General features: G+C 37.1%; 2 protein-coding genes across 3 annotated transcripts in view; one reads left to right on the forward strand and one right to left on the reverse strand.

The window, feature by feature from the left end:
- Positions 1-12,982, reverse strand: part of LOC121419785 — a 41,659-nt gene extending 28,677 nt beyond the window's left edge. For both annotated transcript variants that reach the window (XM_041614239.1, XM_041614237.1), the window contains exons 1-2: positions 12,814-12,982; positions 12,324-12,590 (exon numbers count right to left, since the gene is read on the reverse strand). The gene's annotated coding sequence lies outside the window, so the exon portion shown is untranslated. The remainder of the gene's footprint in view (positions 1-12,323; positions 12,591-12,813) is intronic.
- On the forward strand, positions 395-2,971 carry LOC121420568. Its single transcript, XM_041615232.1, has one exon. It carries the CDS (start codon positions 395-397, stop codon positions 2,969-2,971), a length of 2,577 nt encoding a protein of 858 aa, XP_041471166.1.
- Positions 12,983-15,131: the final 2,149 nt, after the last annotated feature.

The following is a 15,131-nucleotide window of genomic DNA, read 5'->3' on the forward strand; positions in this document are numbered from 1 at the left end:
ACTGTTTACGCAAAAGTGTATAAAATAGGGGTTTAAAGGTGACATTTTTCAAAAATAATCATCGTAAGCAGTCTGATTTGCAAACACACACATACCCCTAAACCCTCACACTCACACACACACACACGCATATATTTATACACACACACACACATATGTATATATATATATTTTGTATTTTATATATTGGTTTAGATCCTGATGAAGGGCATGTGCCCGAAAGCTTGATGAAGACGGGTATTGACCTTGCTACGGCCCTCTCCATACTACTGATCTCAAATACTACTGATCTCATACTACTGATCTCCATACTACTGATCTCAAATATATATATATTTACACAAAACTCGCAAAAACTAGATCAGATATCTTGTTTCTTACTCGCACCAAAAAAATGGATCTCATACCAAAGGGTTTTCGCATAAAGAATCCTTTAAACTCAACAATTAACAGTCGGAAAGCTGAGAGCATCTGCAAGAGGACGTCAGAACGGTTAAGGAACCATACACTCAACGAATCTTACCGCAGGCAAAAGTTCTTGGATGAGGAGCTTCATCGAGCAAAAGACAATCTCTCTCTTCGCCTCCAGCAATCGAATGATGATGGATACTTTGCAACAATTATTCAACACTTGGAACGCCATTATGAGAAGATGATTAAGCTCTGCATGCACCACAAATCCCTGAAACTTGATCGTCTCGCCAAACAAACCCCGCTTCTCCAAGATGAACCAACTCTGGATGACAACTCTACTGAAAGTAGAACAGTTATCAATCTGTCGTCTTATGAGCTGAGGAAGGAAGAGAAGGAGACTCTGCAACTGGGTTTATCATACTGCCCTCCCCAACAGCTGGATGCTATTCAGTTATGCAAGGATACTTCAGACTTCAACAGACGTATCAAACTCCGGGAGTACTTCAGTGCAAATGACAACGGATCTGGCGAAACTTCGAGGAAGGAACCACCACCACCGTGTCAGCCTTCATTGACCAAGCCTAAGTGGACTCCACCAGAAGGGAGGAACGTCTACATTGACAGATTCACAGCCAACATCGAAAACCAACTCGATCACTTCCTTCACAATGCCTGGCAGCCTGAAACCAGTGTGACTGAGAAGATGCAACGTAAGTCTATCACCTCCCTCAAGAACAATAGAGATATTATTATCAAGCCCGCTGATAAAGGCGGTGCTGTAGTAGTGCAAGATATAACTTCCTACAAAGAAGAAGTAACTAGGCAACTTTCGGACAATACATTTTACGAAACTCTATCTAAAGACCCTACTGATGAATTTCGTGAACTAGCTCAGAAATGTGTTGATGAAATTCCAGGTAGTGGTATATCTTTAACCAAAGAACCTATAGTCAGTCAGTTTTACTTACTACCTAAAGTGCATAAGCTGTCTAAAATGGTGACGAAGGAAACCAATCAAGAATACACTAATGCTGAATCAATTATTGCAGCAGCGAAAGAGCACTCTATCATTCCACCAGGTAGACCTATAGTTTCGAGTATTGGTTCTCTTACCGAGCCAATGTCTCAGTTTGTTGATAGGAAACTTCAACCGTACCTACCTAAAATAAAGAGCTATATCAAGGATACTACTGATTTCTTGAAAAAAATCCAGTCAGTTCAAATTGCCCCTGGTTCTACCCTCGTCACCATGGATGTACAGAGTCTCTACACTAATATACCCCATAGAGAGGGTGTCCAGGCTATCCGCAAATTTCTTAACAGGCATGCTATTGTGGACGAGACCTTGGATGTAGACGCTTTAGCTCATATGGTTGAATTCATATTAACGCACAATCATTTCGAATATGATAACAACCACTATCTCCAAAAGCAGGGTACAGCCATGGGCACAAAAATGGCACCCGCATATGCTAGCATTTTCATGGCTGTAATAGAAGAGCAATTTCTGACAAATCATCCTCATAAACCGACTCTATATGCTCGGTATATAGATGACATTTTCATGATTTGGGAACATCCTGACGACACACTAGCAAAGTTCCACAACGATTTCAATTCATGCAGTGAAAGCATTAAATTCACAATGGAAAACTCAAAGAAGGAAATCAATTTTCTAGATGTATCCGTTTCTATCGACCACGAAACGAACACTTTGAATACATCTGTGTACCGTAAGCCAACTGATTCCTTCTCATATTTGAGGTTTGATTCTTTCCATCCAAAACACATAAAGCAATCAATTGTCTATAGTCAGATGCTACGCTTTCGCCGTATTATATCTAAGGAGGATGAGTTTGACAGACAGGCCCTTATACTAGGCAGACAATTCATAAGGAGAGGGTATCCCCCCAAATTGATTTCAGAGACTATTCGGAGAGTAAAGAAGAAATCTCGTAAAGATCTTCTTAATAAGGACCGTTTGGTCAATGAGAAGAAACGACTCCCTCTAGTGACCACTTTCCATCCCGATACCAAGAAATTCGTAAAACAGGTCAGGCAGGAATGGCCTACATTGGCTCTCGATCCCAAGCTAGGAAAAATAGTCGGAGAAAACCCTCTTCATGCTCAACGTCAACCTCCCAATCTGAGGAAATTGCTTGTGAGCACCAGACTCCCGACACCTGAGCATCCAAGAGGTAACATACCTTGTGACAAACCCAGATGTCAAATCTGTAAACATATCGTTACTGACACCACAATAAGAATTGCTAAGAATGTTACCCTGCACCCGCAGAGACATGACTGCGATGCCAGTAACGTGCTTTACTGTTTGCTCTGCGCACGTTGCCCCCAAGCAATCTATATTGGTGAAACCAGCACGAAATTCCGAATGCGCTTCAATAACCACAAATCATCTATTCAGAAGAAACGTACCGACCTTCCTGTTGCCAGACATTTCTGCCTTCCTGGACATTCGTTAGCGGATGTGAAAGTGTGCATATTTGGGGAGGATACAAATCAGTGGACGAGAGAAGAACCGCTGAACTACGAATAATTGTTAAATGTAGGAGCTTTGAGGGTGATGGTATGAACCGAGATCTGGGATTCCTAAGCGGATATTCATTCTTTCGTTAGTATCGTTCTTAAAGGCGGTTTTCCACTAGGGTGCGGACAAGACCAGGAAGGGTTGCGGAAGCTACTTTTGTCATTTCGGCATGCTGTCCGCAACCAAATTCCGTAAAAGATTATGTAAATGATCTTGTCCTAGGATACAACCAGGACTGTCTGCGTATTGTCGTAGGTCACTCCTGGGACTGTCCTAGGACAAGATTATCTAAATAAATTTGTCGGCGTTCGGTGCGGACAGCATGCAGATCGTATTAGGACAGAACCGGAGACATTTAGGACAACGTCACGAGTGGTAAATTCAAGGACTAGGACAATCGGACAACTTGCGAATACTCCATGAAAATTATCATCCATGTATTTTTTTAAATGAATTTAGGGGTGTTATTTTGGCTTTCTTCGACTACAAAGACTATATAGGATTTTCTTTTATTTCAAATCAAATTGCATACATTGGTGGACATCCCAGGGGGACAGGGGCGACGCGTCCCCTCACTTTTTGGAAGGGGGGCATTTGATATCAAATGCCCCCCTCCCCAATATTTGGAACGAGAAAAAAAAAGAGAGGGAAAAGAACCAGAAGGGAAAAGAGAAGAGAAAACGAAGAGGAAAAACAAGAGGAGAAAGACGAGTGAATTATATAAGATGGGGGGGGGGGGATTTCATGTCACTATGTTAAATTTTCGCTCACGCTTTGTGCCCGCATTGCCTAATCTATGAGATGTATAACTTGCTCAATAGACTTATAGAGCTTAAAAGATCAAGTTTTGAAGTAAATATACAAAACATTTCTCGGAAATTAAGTTTTCAATTTGTTTGATTTACAAATAGATTTTATAGTTTTCTATAAGATGACTATATTTTATGGTCTAAATATGAACATTTTCCGCTCGCGCTGCGCGCGAGCATTATTTGATTTATGAAAAAAATATTCTCTTCGTGTATTCCATTTTTTTTTAAATATCCCTTTTTAGGATGGTCTGATTGTGAATAGTATCAGCTAAAGCTGCTCGCTTGCATTTTGATTGGGGAGTTATGTATACCTGTATCAATTGTAACAAATTTAGTTTATTAAAATTTTCGGCTCACAGTTTGCGCTCGCATTATTTTTGTTAAAAATATATCAACCCATGTATCCTATTCATGATTAGAAAATGTCCAGTTATCTGACCTTAATATCAATTTCGAGCCCTCATTTGATTAATAAGTCATGTAACAATATTTTCATGATTTCGGATTTCCTAATAATCATTGTCCGTTTTTTTTTTCAGAATGGAATATCGACAAGTTTCATATCTCGCTTAGGAAGATAGTCATCATAGTCATTTGAAGACAAAAAATGACCTTAAAATGTCCCGGTTGCTACTCAAAATATATGTAATGATAAAAATATAAACTTGAGCTTCGCACACGCATCATTTATTAAGCGAGATCAATATCCAATTCGTAACTGCGCTTAAATTCTTTTTTTTTTAGATCTGAAAATCAAATATATTTAGCTCCATCATCGCGCTCTTATTATTGATATTATAATAAAGAATGTAATTGGAAGTTCCTGATTCTAGGTCCGGATCTAAACACACGCACGCATATTTATTTAGATACGAATCTTGTGCCAGTTTCAGATCAGATTACCAAATATTATTATTAATGTAGGAATATTATCCATCTATCCAATTATCCATCCTTTTTCTGATTTACAAAACGTGATATGTCGAATTTTCGTTTCGGCTCGCGCTTCGCGCTCACATCAAGTGTATAGTCATACTCCTTTCCTGTTCATGCTTTTAAAACGTGCTTAGAATGCCCAGTGTTTAGGTAGGAATGTAAAAAATGTTCAGCTCGCGCTTCGCGCTCGCATTATTTGATAGTTGAAATATGGAGGATAAAGGAAAATGTGTTAGCGGTGTAATGTAGTATTCACTTATTGAAAGCAGATTTTGTGCATTTTTATACATAACAATAAATTATCTCGGATCTTGATTTTTTTCAACTAAGGTAACTTTAAAAAGACTGCATATGCTCATAGCAAAGTCGGGGCTCTCTTTATAACATTACTTTCTTTTAATTTTTCTACAATTTAATACATAATCATATATTACAACAGAGGAAGAAGACAGGAAGTTAGGATGCAAATTGCATTCGACAGGCACATGCGGATCAAGGGGTGAGGTGGTCTTGCTCCCCCTTAAAAAAATACAAACAGAAGAAAAATAAGTGAAATGGAAAGGGAAACTTAAAAAAAATGATATGGTGGAAAAGAAAAAGGGGGTGCCGTGCTGATGCGGCCCTCCTCTCCCTGCTGCTGGCTTACCCCTCCCAGTATTAAATAGATATATACAAACAGCACAAAAGAAATAGGAATAAACGAAGGAGATGAGTGAAATAAGGTGAAATAGAATCGAGGGAAAAACCGCGACAATGAACAGAAAATAATTGGTCGAGATTATGAAAGTGTAAGATTAGAAATATCAGTTTTAATTTATAGACGAAAATGTGAACCCAGTGTCTAATTGCCTTTGCCTCCTCTTGTACCAATTGAAATAGACTAAGTAAGAAAATGTAAATGGGCAATTCCAGGAGGCCGAGTGCGAACGCTACGCCCTATTGACTGCGTAAAAATAGGAAAAATGGAGTAACCAAAGAAGAGGGGGGAAAAGGAAGAAGAGTGAAGAAATTGACAGACCTGCAGACGGGGAGAATATCTGCGTTTCAGCTAGTTCAATTTGTAGAAAATAATGGTCCATTTCACGCTTCATACTTTCAATAGTTTAATCACAAGAAGATTGTGCACGCTGTTCATTTTTTACGAAAAATACTTAGGTCTTTTCTTTTTCGTCCTTGATGTTTGAAAGAAGTGAGTTCGCGCTTCGCGCTCATATTTTATGTTTATGAGAAACATGCTCTGTGCACGACTTTTTTCAGGAAGGCCTATTTTTTTGTAAAGAGTCGTGGTGTAGTGGTTCTGACTCCCGCCTTGTAAACGGAGAGTCGTGTGTTCGATTCTCACCGCGGTCTAAACCGTCTTTTGGCAAGACGTATTGCATACCTTGCCACTCTCCACCCAGGTGCTAAATGGGTACCCGGTTGGAAGCGAAGGTTATTGTAAGCTTGAATTTGCCAGCGCAATTTTTAGACCGGGATAAATGCAAGGAATGCTTCCCAGGGTGTGGAAATTGTGCACTTTTCATGCAGGATTGAAATGAATCCTGGTGTAAATCGTTTTGCCCCTGCTGTAAATCGTTTTGAGCTGTTCTGATAAAAGCGATATTTATGAACTTGCTACCATTTATTATTATTTCTTATTAATGACACCTCATTCATGATCAAACAAAGTGCTTAAAATGTAATATGAATATAAACTTGAATTTCAGTTTGGAATCTACACCTGTATTATTAATATTGTTATGATATTTGTCCTATTTGTAAAGTCAAGCGCTGCCTATAAGGTCCTTTTTTCAGTCGAGTACAATAAAAAAAATAATCTAGTTCATAATCAAACGTTGCATGAAACATCTTTTTATGTTCAGTGCAGAATAAAATAATCTGCTCACATCATTGCCAGTTTAACTATTGCAAGAAATATTTTAAAAGTCCACTTTTCAGATCAGTAGAAAATGCTTGAAATATTCCTTCTTCAAAGTGTAACCCCCCCCCAAAAAAAAAAAAATCAACTCGTGCTTTGCGCTCGCAGAATTATGTTTAAAACACTGCTTGAAATACTAGGTTCTCATGTTTGTTTAGTAAATACTAATTAGGCCCCTTGACCCCGTATTTCTTTACTTTTTGTAATTTTCTTGTCTTGTATTATCCCGTTGCCCCATCTAGTGCTTTTGCAAATGGTTTTTGCTACTTGTGTACTTGTTCCATACATATTAGCATTGGATCCACACATTCCTGAATCACTCCGCTTGCCTTCCTATTCCAGTCCGAACGTTCCTGAAACAGTCCGCTTGCCTTCTTATTCTTGTCCGCACGTTCCTGAAACTGTCCGCTTGCCTTCCTATTCCAATCCGCATGTTCCTGATAAAATCCGCATGGCTTCTTCTTTCCTTCTTGAAGCTGACCTGATTGCGGATGGTTTCCGGAAGACGCGGAAGGGTTTAGGAAGGGCAGGACATCATCAGGACATCGTCAGGACAGGGTCCCGAAGGTGTCAGGAATTCATTATCCGCGTCCAAATTTTGGTCTCGACCAAAATTTGGATGCGGACAAATTTTGATTTCCCGAACACCAGGAAGGGTTTAGGACAGCGTGCGGACACTCCTAGGAATGTCCGGACAGGTTGCGGAAGGGTCGCGGATTGTACTTATTACATTCCGCGCCTTGTCCTGACGCTGTCCTGGCCCTAGTGGAAAAGGGGTTTAAAAAGAAAAAATACTTTGACAAGCGCCACGATGTTTGGTATCGTATCACACAGGAATTTCTCTTATTGCTCAATAATACCTATCCGTACTTAATACTTTCGAGAGAACCATTTTCTCTTAACCAATTTGATCTTGGTTCTATCATCTCATCTCTTAAATTTCTTATTGTTGCGTAACAAGAAATGTTATTGCGCAATATTAATTGTTACGTAACAATTAGATAATTACAAACAAGCGTTACTATGTATGTTTCTGTGAAGGGCGCGCATCCTCAGCCAGTCATCATAACAACATCTGTCTGAGGATGCGCTCTCTGATTGATACCACACATTGTATTTACTCCTGAAGAAGACGGAGGTCCGTCGAAAATTCGAGGAAATAAAAACTATATTGGCTTTGAAAGCATTACCATTTATCTTCAGCATATTTTGTTAGTATATATATATATATATGCATCTATATTTATCTAAATAATATATTGCTAAAAATTGTTCAAAATTCACCTACACCCGACAAAGGAAATTTAATTGGTGGTGTCGAAAATCTGTTTATCTGACGGTAATTTTTCGGCATCACCAGTTTTTCCAAAGGGCTGATAGCTCTTGGAACATTGATTTATTCTACTCCTACCATTATTCTGTTCAGTAATTTCTTTCACAATATATATATATATATATATATATATATATATATATACAGTGCATCCGAGAAAAAAACGAAACCGAGATTTAGCGATGATTTATTGTAACTTAATCATAAATAAAATAGACAAATGACCTACCAGTCTAAAGCTTATAATTTCCTCTTTCATCTAGTATTAATTAGATTTTTCCGCATTCACGCATAAGTGAGAAAAAATCGGAGAAAGGATACCAAAAACTCATTTGGCGGGGGGGGGGGGTATCTGAATTTCAAAAAAGAAAATCACATGACTAAAAAGTTCAATATCTGCTCTTTTATTTGATACCTTAATCACAAAAATGGTCAAGAAGTAAAAAAAAGTTATGTTCCCTGCTTGTATTTCCATAATTTCACTAAATAAACGTGTTTCCACCGGTTTCCCATAGAAGTTATCACACGGTAACAAAATACTTAATGTATGGCTCATCGTCAACAAAACGGAGTTTCGAGTGTGTTTGAACGCTAGCTTGTAAAACCTCTTCACTTTAAGAAATTATTGAAAATCAAGCCTTATTTCAAATAAACAGAACTTTGTTATTTCTTGACCATTTTCTGTAATTGAGGTATCAAATTAAAGAGCAGATATTGATTTTTTTAAGGATGTGGTTTTCTTTTTAAAACCCAGATACGACTGTTTGGTATCTCCTTTTCAAATTGTTTTTCTTCCCTCATGCGTGAACAAAAAATAATCTTAGTAATTTCAAATGAAAGAGGACATTCTAAGCTTTAAAATGGCAGGTCATTTGTCTATTGTACTTGTGATTAAGGTATGAAAAATCATCGATAAATCTCGGTTTTGTTTTTTGTGGGACGCATTCTAAATATATATATAGATATGGATATATATATATGGATATATATGGATATATATATATATATATATATATATACAGTGCGTATTAAAAAAACGGGACAGATTTGAAAAGTTTTTAAAATTTTTGTTTCAAATTGTGATCTCTATATTTTGGTGTCAATATGTGCTCTGAGGTCTTATCCTCCAAATGCCATTAAAATAATTTAGTTTTGTTCATGCTTGAGCGAACACGGAATGTTTTTGTCTGGGGTTTAAAGGAGACTTGCGCCAAAATGGCATAGTGTGGTTAATATGAGGATCGGATTTCTTGCTAATCAGCAGACTTCCTCTTAACCTTCTGATAATCTTTGCCATAATGTTCGAATTATGCGGTCAAAGTTCATTTCCAAATCAACTTATTTATGTTTATCCTTTTTAATAGGTTCACTTTTAGCTTTGAATATTCCTTCTTTAGGCAAGAACATTTTTTTAAACCGAAGCATGGGAGAGCGTGTTTTTTCAAAATCCTATCTTTGTGTGCTAAGGTTATGGTGCCTTTGAACAGTGGCATACTGATGGGTGGGGCTCAAGGTGCTGCCCCCCTCCCCCTCCAAATAAAAAAAAAATCATGACCAAGAGAAAAAGGGAAAAGGACAATAACATAGAAAGTAAAATATTTCATCATTTTCTGAATATTATGTCAAAATAAAAAAACTTGATATTTTAATTAAAGAGTGGAAATTTTAGCTTTCTCGCTTTACAAGTGTTTAATACATTTTACCAGGTCTGCCATATCTTGCTCCTTCAAAATTGATTAAAAACACCATTGCCATTGAAAGACATGAATCCTTTCCTGTTTGTCCTGTCAAGCAGATAATTAAACTTGGTGAAGGATTCAAAAACCCCTTGAAAACAGGATTAATGTCTTTTATAGGTACCATAACATAATAAAAGGATTTGAATAATTACTAATTCTCCCATTTAATAATGCAAATCTTTTTATTTTCGTTGACAAACAATTCAAAGGTAAAAGAAATTTAAATGAAAACAAAATAATTCAGGTAAATAAATAAATTTGTAAATAAAATTTGACAGCATAATTAAAAAACTATGGCAAAGATAATGAAAAGATTAAAAGGAAATTTGCTGATTAGCCAAAAGTCTAATCATCAAATTTCTCATTTCTGCCATTTTGGCGCAAGCCTCTTTTTGAACCCCCGTCAAAAACGTCCCGTGTTCGCCCAAGGATGAATAAAAATCATTTTTAACGGCATTTCAAGGATAAGATCTCAGAGCATCTATGAACATCAAAATATAGATATAATAATTTGAAACAATTTTTTATAGACCTTCCATAACTGTCCCGTTTTTTTATACGCACTGTATATATACATAGGGTCCTAAATGTGTGAAATTATACATGTACATCAGCTTTGGCAACTGTTTCATTTAAATATTGTGCAAAAGAAATATATAGATAAAACAGTTACCAAAGCTGTTGTACATGTATAACTTCACACATTTGCATACTTTCTCCCATACGTGTTCTGTATCAAAGCGATACCTTTGATCCAGCTGACCCATAGCGGCTTGTCATCTTTCTATGCCCACCTTCACCCGACAAAGGAAATTATAATTGGTATATAATAGTGTCGAAAACTGTCTGACGAAAATCTGACGTTCAATCGGTTGGGGGTTGCCCTAGCCACTAACCTGTCTCTGTGGTCTAGCGGTTAAGGCACCAATGTTCAAAGCTGGGGGCCCGGGTAAGGTTCGATCTTTCCGAAATGTAACTTTTTTGTATTGTACCTTAATGTTAAATGTGCCAATTTTTTTTCTTATCAGGATGCTACCTTGCCTGATGGTCACCTTTCCCATAGACTCGTGTGTTGAAGTGGCACTTAAAAAGAATTCATAAAAAATAAGGAGGAAATTCGAGGGTTGAATGTTTACTACCAGTAGAGAGGATAAATATCTGACATTCCATATCTGACCAGAAAAGGGTATACCACGACCGGCTCATTTTTAAAAAATAAATCAGCATTTATGAAGACTACACCTAACGGGACCAAATTCATCACTTGAGAGAGTAAAATGACCCTAATTCTTCCGCCAGTAAAAATATAGTTCAATAGTGGTGATATATCTTTCCGATTCGGAAAAAAAGTAAGTTCAGTAGGTACCCTCCATAGAATCAGTGTTAGATTATCAGTCATATTCATTCATTTTTGTCAATCAGCAATATCAAATTTAAAAATTGAGCAATGGGTTGGCTCGAATGAATATCTATGGCCTGCCAGTTGTGATTAGGCCCATGCAGCCTTGACTCCTTGGCCAAGTTTTCAGGTGGCAAATGATTTCTCCTAAGATGTACATAAAGAACGATTGCAAACTTTACCTAAAATTCCGCCGTAATCAAAATGGCACAAACCGGAATATGTCAAAACCAGGGGGCCGTTTCATAAAGCTGTTCGTAAGTTAAGAGCGACTTTAAGAACGACTGATGATCCTTTCTTAGGCGCTAAACCATCGCCAATGAATATACCATATACCATAAGAAAGGGTCACCAGTCGTTCTTAAAGTCGCTCTTATCTTACGAACAGCTTTATGAAACACACCCCAGGACTCATTCAAAAATATATATACATATGGGATAGGTTTATGCGCTTTATGATTTCAGTCTTCCTTTAGTGTTACTCCAATAAAAAGGATGTCAAATCAAATGATCTAAATCGCTTTGCAACCAAGGAAATCATGGTGGATAACACCATCAACTTCATGTAGGAAGCATGCCCGGCCCCGACGATAAGTTGGATGTCATAAAATCAGACAATATCGTGATGTCGCAGACGAGCTGCACTTCCAAATGCCAGCCAAAATTGCATTTTCGGGCTGGGATGAAAATTAGTGTGCTTGGTAACAATATGGCAAGACACATCAGTTATAATTGTATACATCATTTTCAATTAAAAAATAAAATTTCCCGAATTATTCTATCAGGCTTACATGATAAAGCGTGAGCTGCTCGCAATAATTTGACGTAATAATTTACCAAAGAAATCATCGAATTCATCTGATTATTAATAGATTCAACTTTCTAATACACATATCTGTACCCTTATTTTAATTTATTCATTTATTATTATTTACTTTTTACAATTTCATTTATTAATTAATTAATTCATTTATCTATTCATTTATTTATCTATTTTGTTTTTCGGGGGGGGGGGGGGCAAACCTTCATGGATATGTTTCTTTTTTTTTTTATATATATTTTATTTCCTGTAATTGATTTCACTTTTTAATATTTATTCACACATTTTCACCTGATTCAGATGATCAGAGATATAATAATGGTTTTGCATCTTGGCCTTGGTGTATAAGACCACAGCAAAATAGTACAATTTTAAGGTATAATGATCAATACACTTTCTCTTACTGCTAGGCAGCTGTTGAACAGTAACTGGTTTCGGCGGCATTTCCATTTCGATAGTAGATATACGCATGATTCTCGTCTGCGAACCCCAGTACACCATCTGGTCGACGGGATTGTAATCGAGAGATGTTATGGTAGATCCTTCCGACCCAAGAGGTATTTGCCGGAATTCGCGCTGGTCGAAAATGGTGCTTTCATTCACACGAAACGGGAGGCGACCAAACAGGAACATTTGGTTTTCCTCGTCACCAAAAATTATCTGAGCAACATCTGTACATTAAAACACAAAGTATTTGAAACATCCTAAATAAAGAAATAAGCACTAATTATCATGAGGTGACGCTGATGATATATTCATCCCTTGTAGAAAGATGTATACTTAAGACAAGGACTTAAAGAGAAATCACAGTTACCATTTAAATATTACACAACTTGTAGCTGGTTAAGAAAATCATTTTGATTTCAACAAATTTATTACGAGCATTTTACTTACTTAAGTGAAAGGCGTGAACTAAGTACAGTACAACCAAAATCTGCCCAAATCCACTTCGCGCCATTATTGGTTTGGTTGGTGTTGATGGTATATGTCAACCGAGCCTTCAATCAATGATTGGTATACCTCTTGGAGCGACAATCTTATAAGGTTGTTCATTATATAACTTTCTATCATGTTTTGAACGTCATTGAAGCTTCCCCACGAAATCAATGAAGCTTGAGCATTGAAGCTATTAGAATACATTGCGGAATAATTATCTAGCTAAACAACTGATGCGAGGAAAAAGTGTGAGCTCAAAATTTTCAGACTATAAAAATTGATGTTCGATGAGTCAGGCCATCTTTTTTTAACTGTGAAGACACTGGGTGTCTCATCAAACAATTGAATGAAGCGTGAAATTATTCATCTCTTTTCAGTTTTACAACCTTTTTTGATATGATTAACACATTAACACTTTTGATATGATTAACACCTTATTCACGATCTATGCTAATTTTATATTTATCTATATTTTTAGATTTTTACTCCAAAAGTGGGTCATTCTATTCACTTTTCTCTATTAATTAAAAGAATGAGTATCTTCTATAATAAGGCGAGCTGAAGAGCGGACCATTCTTAATGAGTTTTTGTTGTTGAAAATATTTACTATTTCGACAAGCTAATTGCTATCCTATATTTCTCTTGGGAGGGACCAGCGTGGGTGAATGCCCTCCTCCTCTTCAATCCACCTTTAATCAATTTCATAATAAAGAAACGGACTTTGTTACCCCCTCCCAACAAAAAAAATTATAAAATCTAGTGGTTATATAAAAATATTATTATAATAAATTTGAGCGCGATGCGCGAGCAGAAATTTGTTTATGCAATGTCTTCAGAAGGAGTCTTTGAAGCTCTGTTTCCTTTTCATTTTTTCTCTGTTTTTTTTTCTTTCCCTTCTTTTGCACCGATATGGGGGACGGGGCGAAAGCTTTATCCCCTGGACCTGCCTATGTGTACTCATATGAGAAAATAATCTTTACGTGGATATATGAAAATGATACGGTAACTCAATAATTAAATATTGAGAGCGCGTAGCGCGAGCTGAGTTTTATTTTAAGCCCTTTCTTGTGATCTTAAACAATCTACCTACATGACCTAGCTCGCTAAGCAGACTTTAATCGCAATAGCATCGTTTTCATAGTGAAAATGGATATTTCATTTCAGCCGCATTTATTTATTTGTGCAGTAAATGCATCTTGTAGATCCAGGTAATACAATCAATATTGCGCGCTTGGTTGGAACATCAACTTGACCCCATGCACCCCTCGTTCTAACATCGATTTCTGCGCTCCCCCAGTTCGAACAGCTATCCGGCGCTTCCCTGGATTGAACATCAATTTGGCGCTCCCCTAGTCTGAACAACGATTCGACGATCTCTAGTTTAAACATCAATTTTACGCCCCCCCCCCCCTAGTTTGATCATGAATTTGGCATCCTCCTGTTATGTGGAGCGTCGTGACCCGACGAATTATTCTTTGGACTTCGAAACTGAGGGTCATGGGTTCTAATCCCAGACATGGCATATTTTCCTTCAACAAGAAAGTTCGAACATCAATTTAGCGCCCCTAACTCGAACATCAAAACGGCACCTCAGTCGACATCAAATATGTGATTCCGCTCATTTATTAATTATTTTCATCACTCCATCTCTCACACTCTCTGTCTCTCTTTCGCTTTCCATTCCTTTTCCATATCTGCCCCTTTTTTCTTTCTATTTCTATTTTTTCTTTTCCCCTCTTGCTTTCTCTCTTTTTTTGGTCATTCTTTCGCCTTTTCATTTTTTCTCCCTTTCTTCATCTCACTTCTCTATCCCACCCCGGGCTTGACCTTCTCTCCCCCTCTTCTACTTTTTTTCTTGTTTTCTTTACCCCCTCTTCCCCTCTCTCTTTTTTATTTTCTTCCTTCGTTCTTTTGCCTCTTTCTTTCTTTATCTTTTTATGAAAGCGTGAACATTTTAAAGGGCGAGCTGAGTTTTAATTCAGGCATTTCTTGTAATCCTACACAGGATACCTATCTTGCTAAAAAGACATGAGTCAAAAGCAAATTCCTTTTTTGTGTGTGATAAGGGGATGTTTTAAATTCGACCACATATATTTTTTAATTCACTTTTTATTTATTTATTTTTTATTTGTTTATTTATTTGGATATTCATATATTTAATCCTTTATATATCTATTTACTTATTTATTTATTCATTTTTTCCTATACGGGACCTGTATGTCGCTAAGTCCAGACAATACGAACAATTTTGCCCCCCCCCGTTCAACATCATTATC

The sequence above is a fragment of the Lytechinus variegatus genome, chromosome 8 (assembly GCF_018143015.1).
Source record: "Lytechinus variegatus isolate NC3 chromosome 8, Lvar_3.0, whole genome shotgun sequence".
Taxonomy (NCBI): Eukaryota; Metazoa; Echinodermata; class Echinoidea; order Temnopleuroida; family Toxopneustidae; genus Lytechinus; species Lytechinus variegatus.

Excerpts from the sequence above, each read along its gene's own strand:
- LOC121420568 (XM_041615232.1), top strand. The coding sequence starts at position 395 with ATGGATCTCATACCAAAGGGTTTTCGCATAAAGAATCCTTTAAACTCA.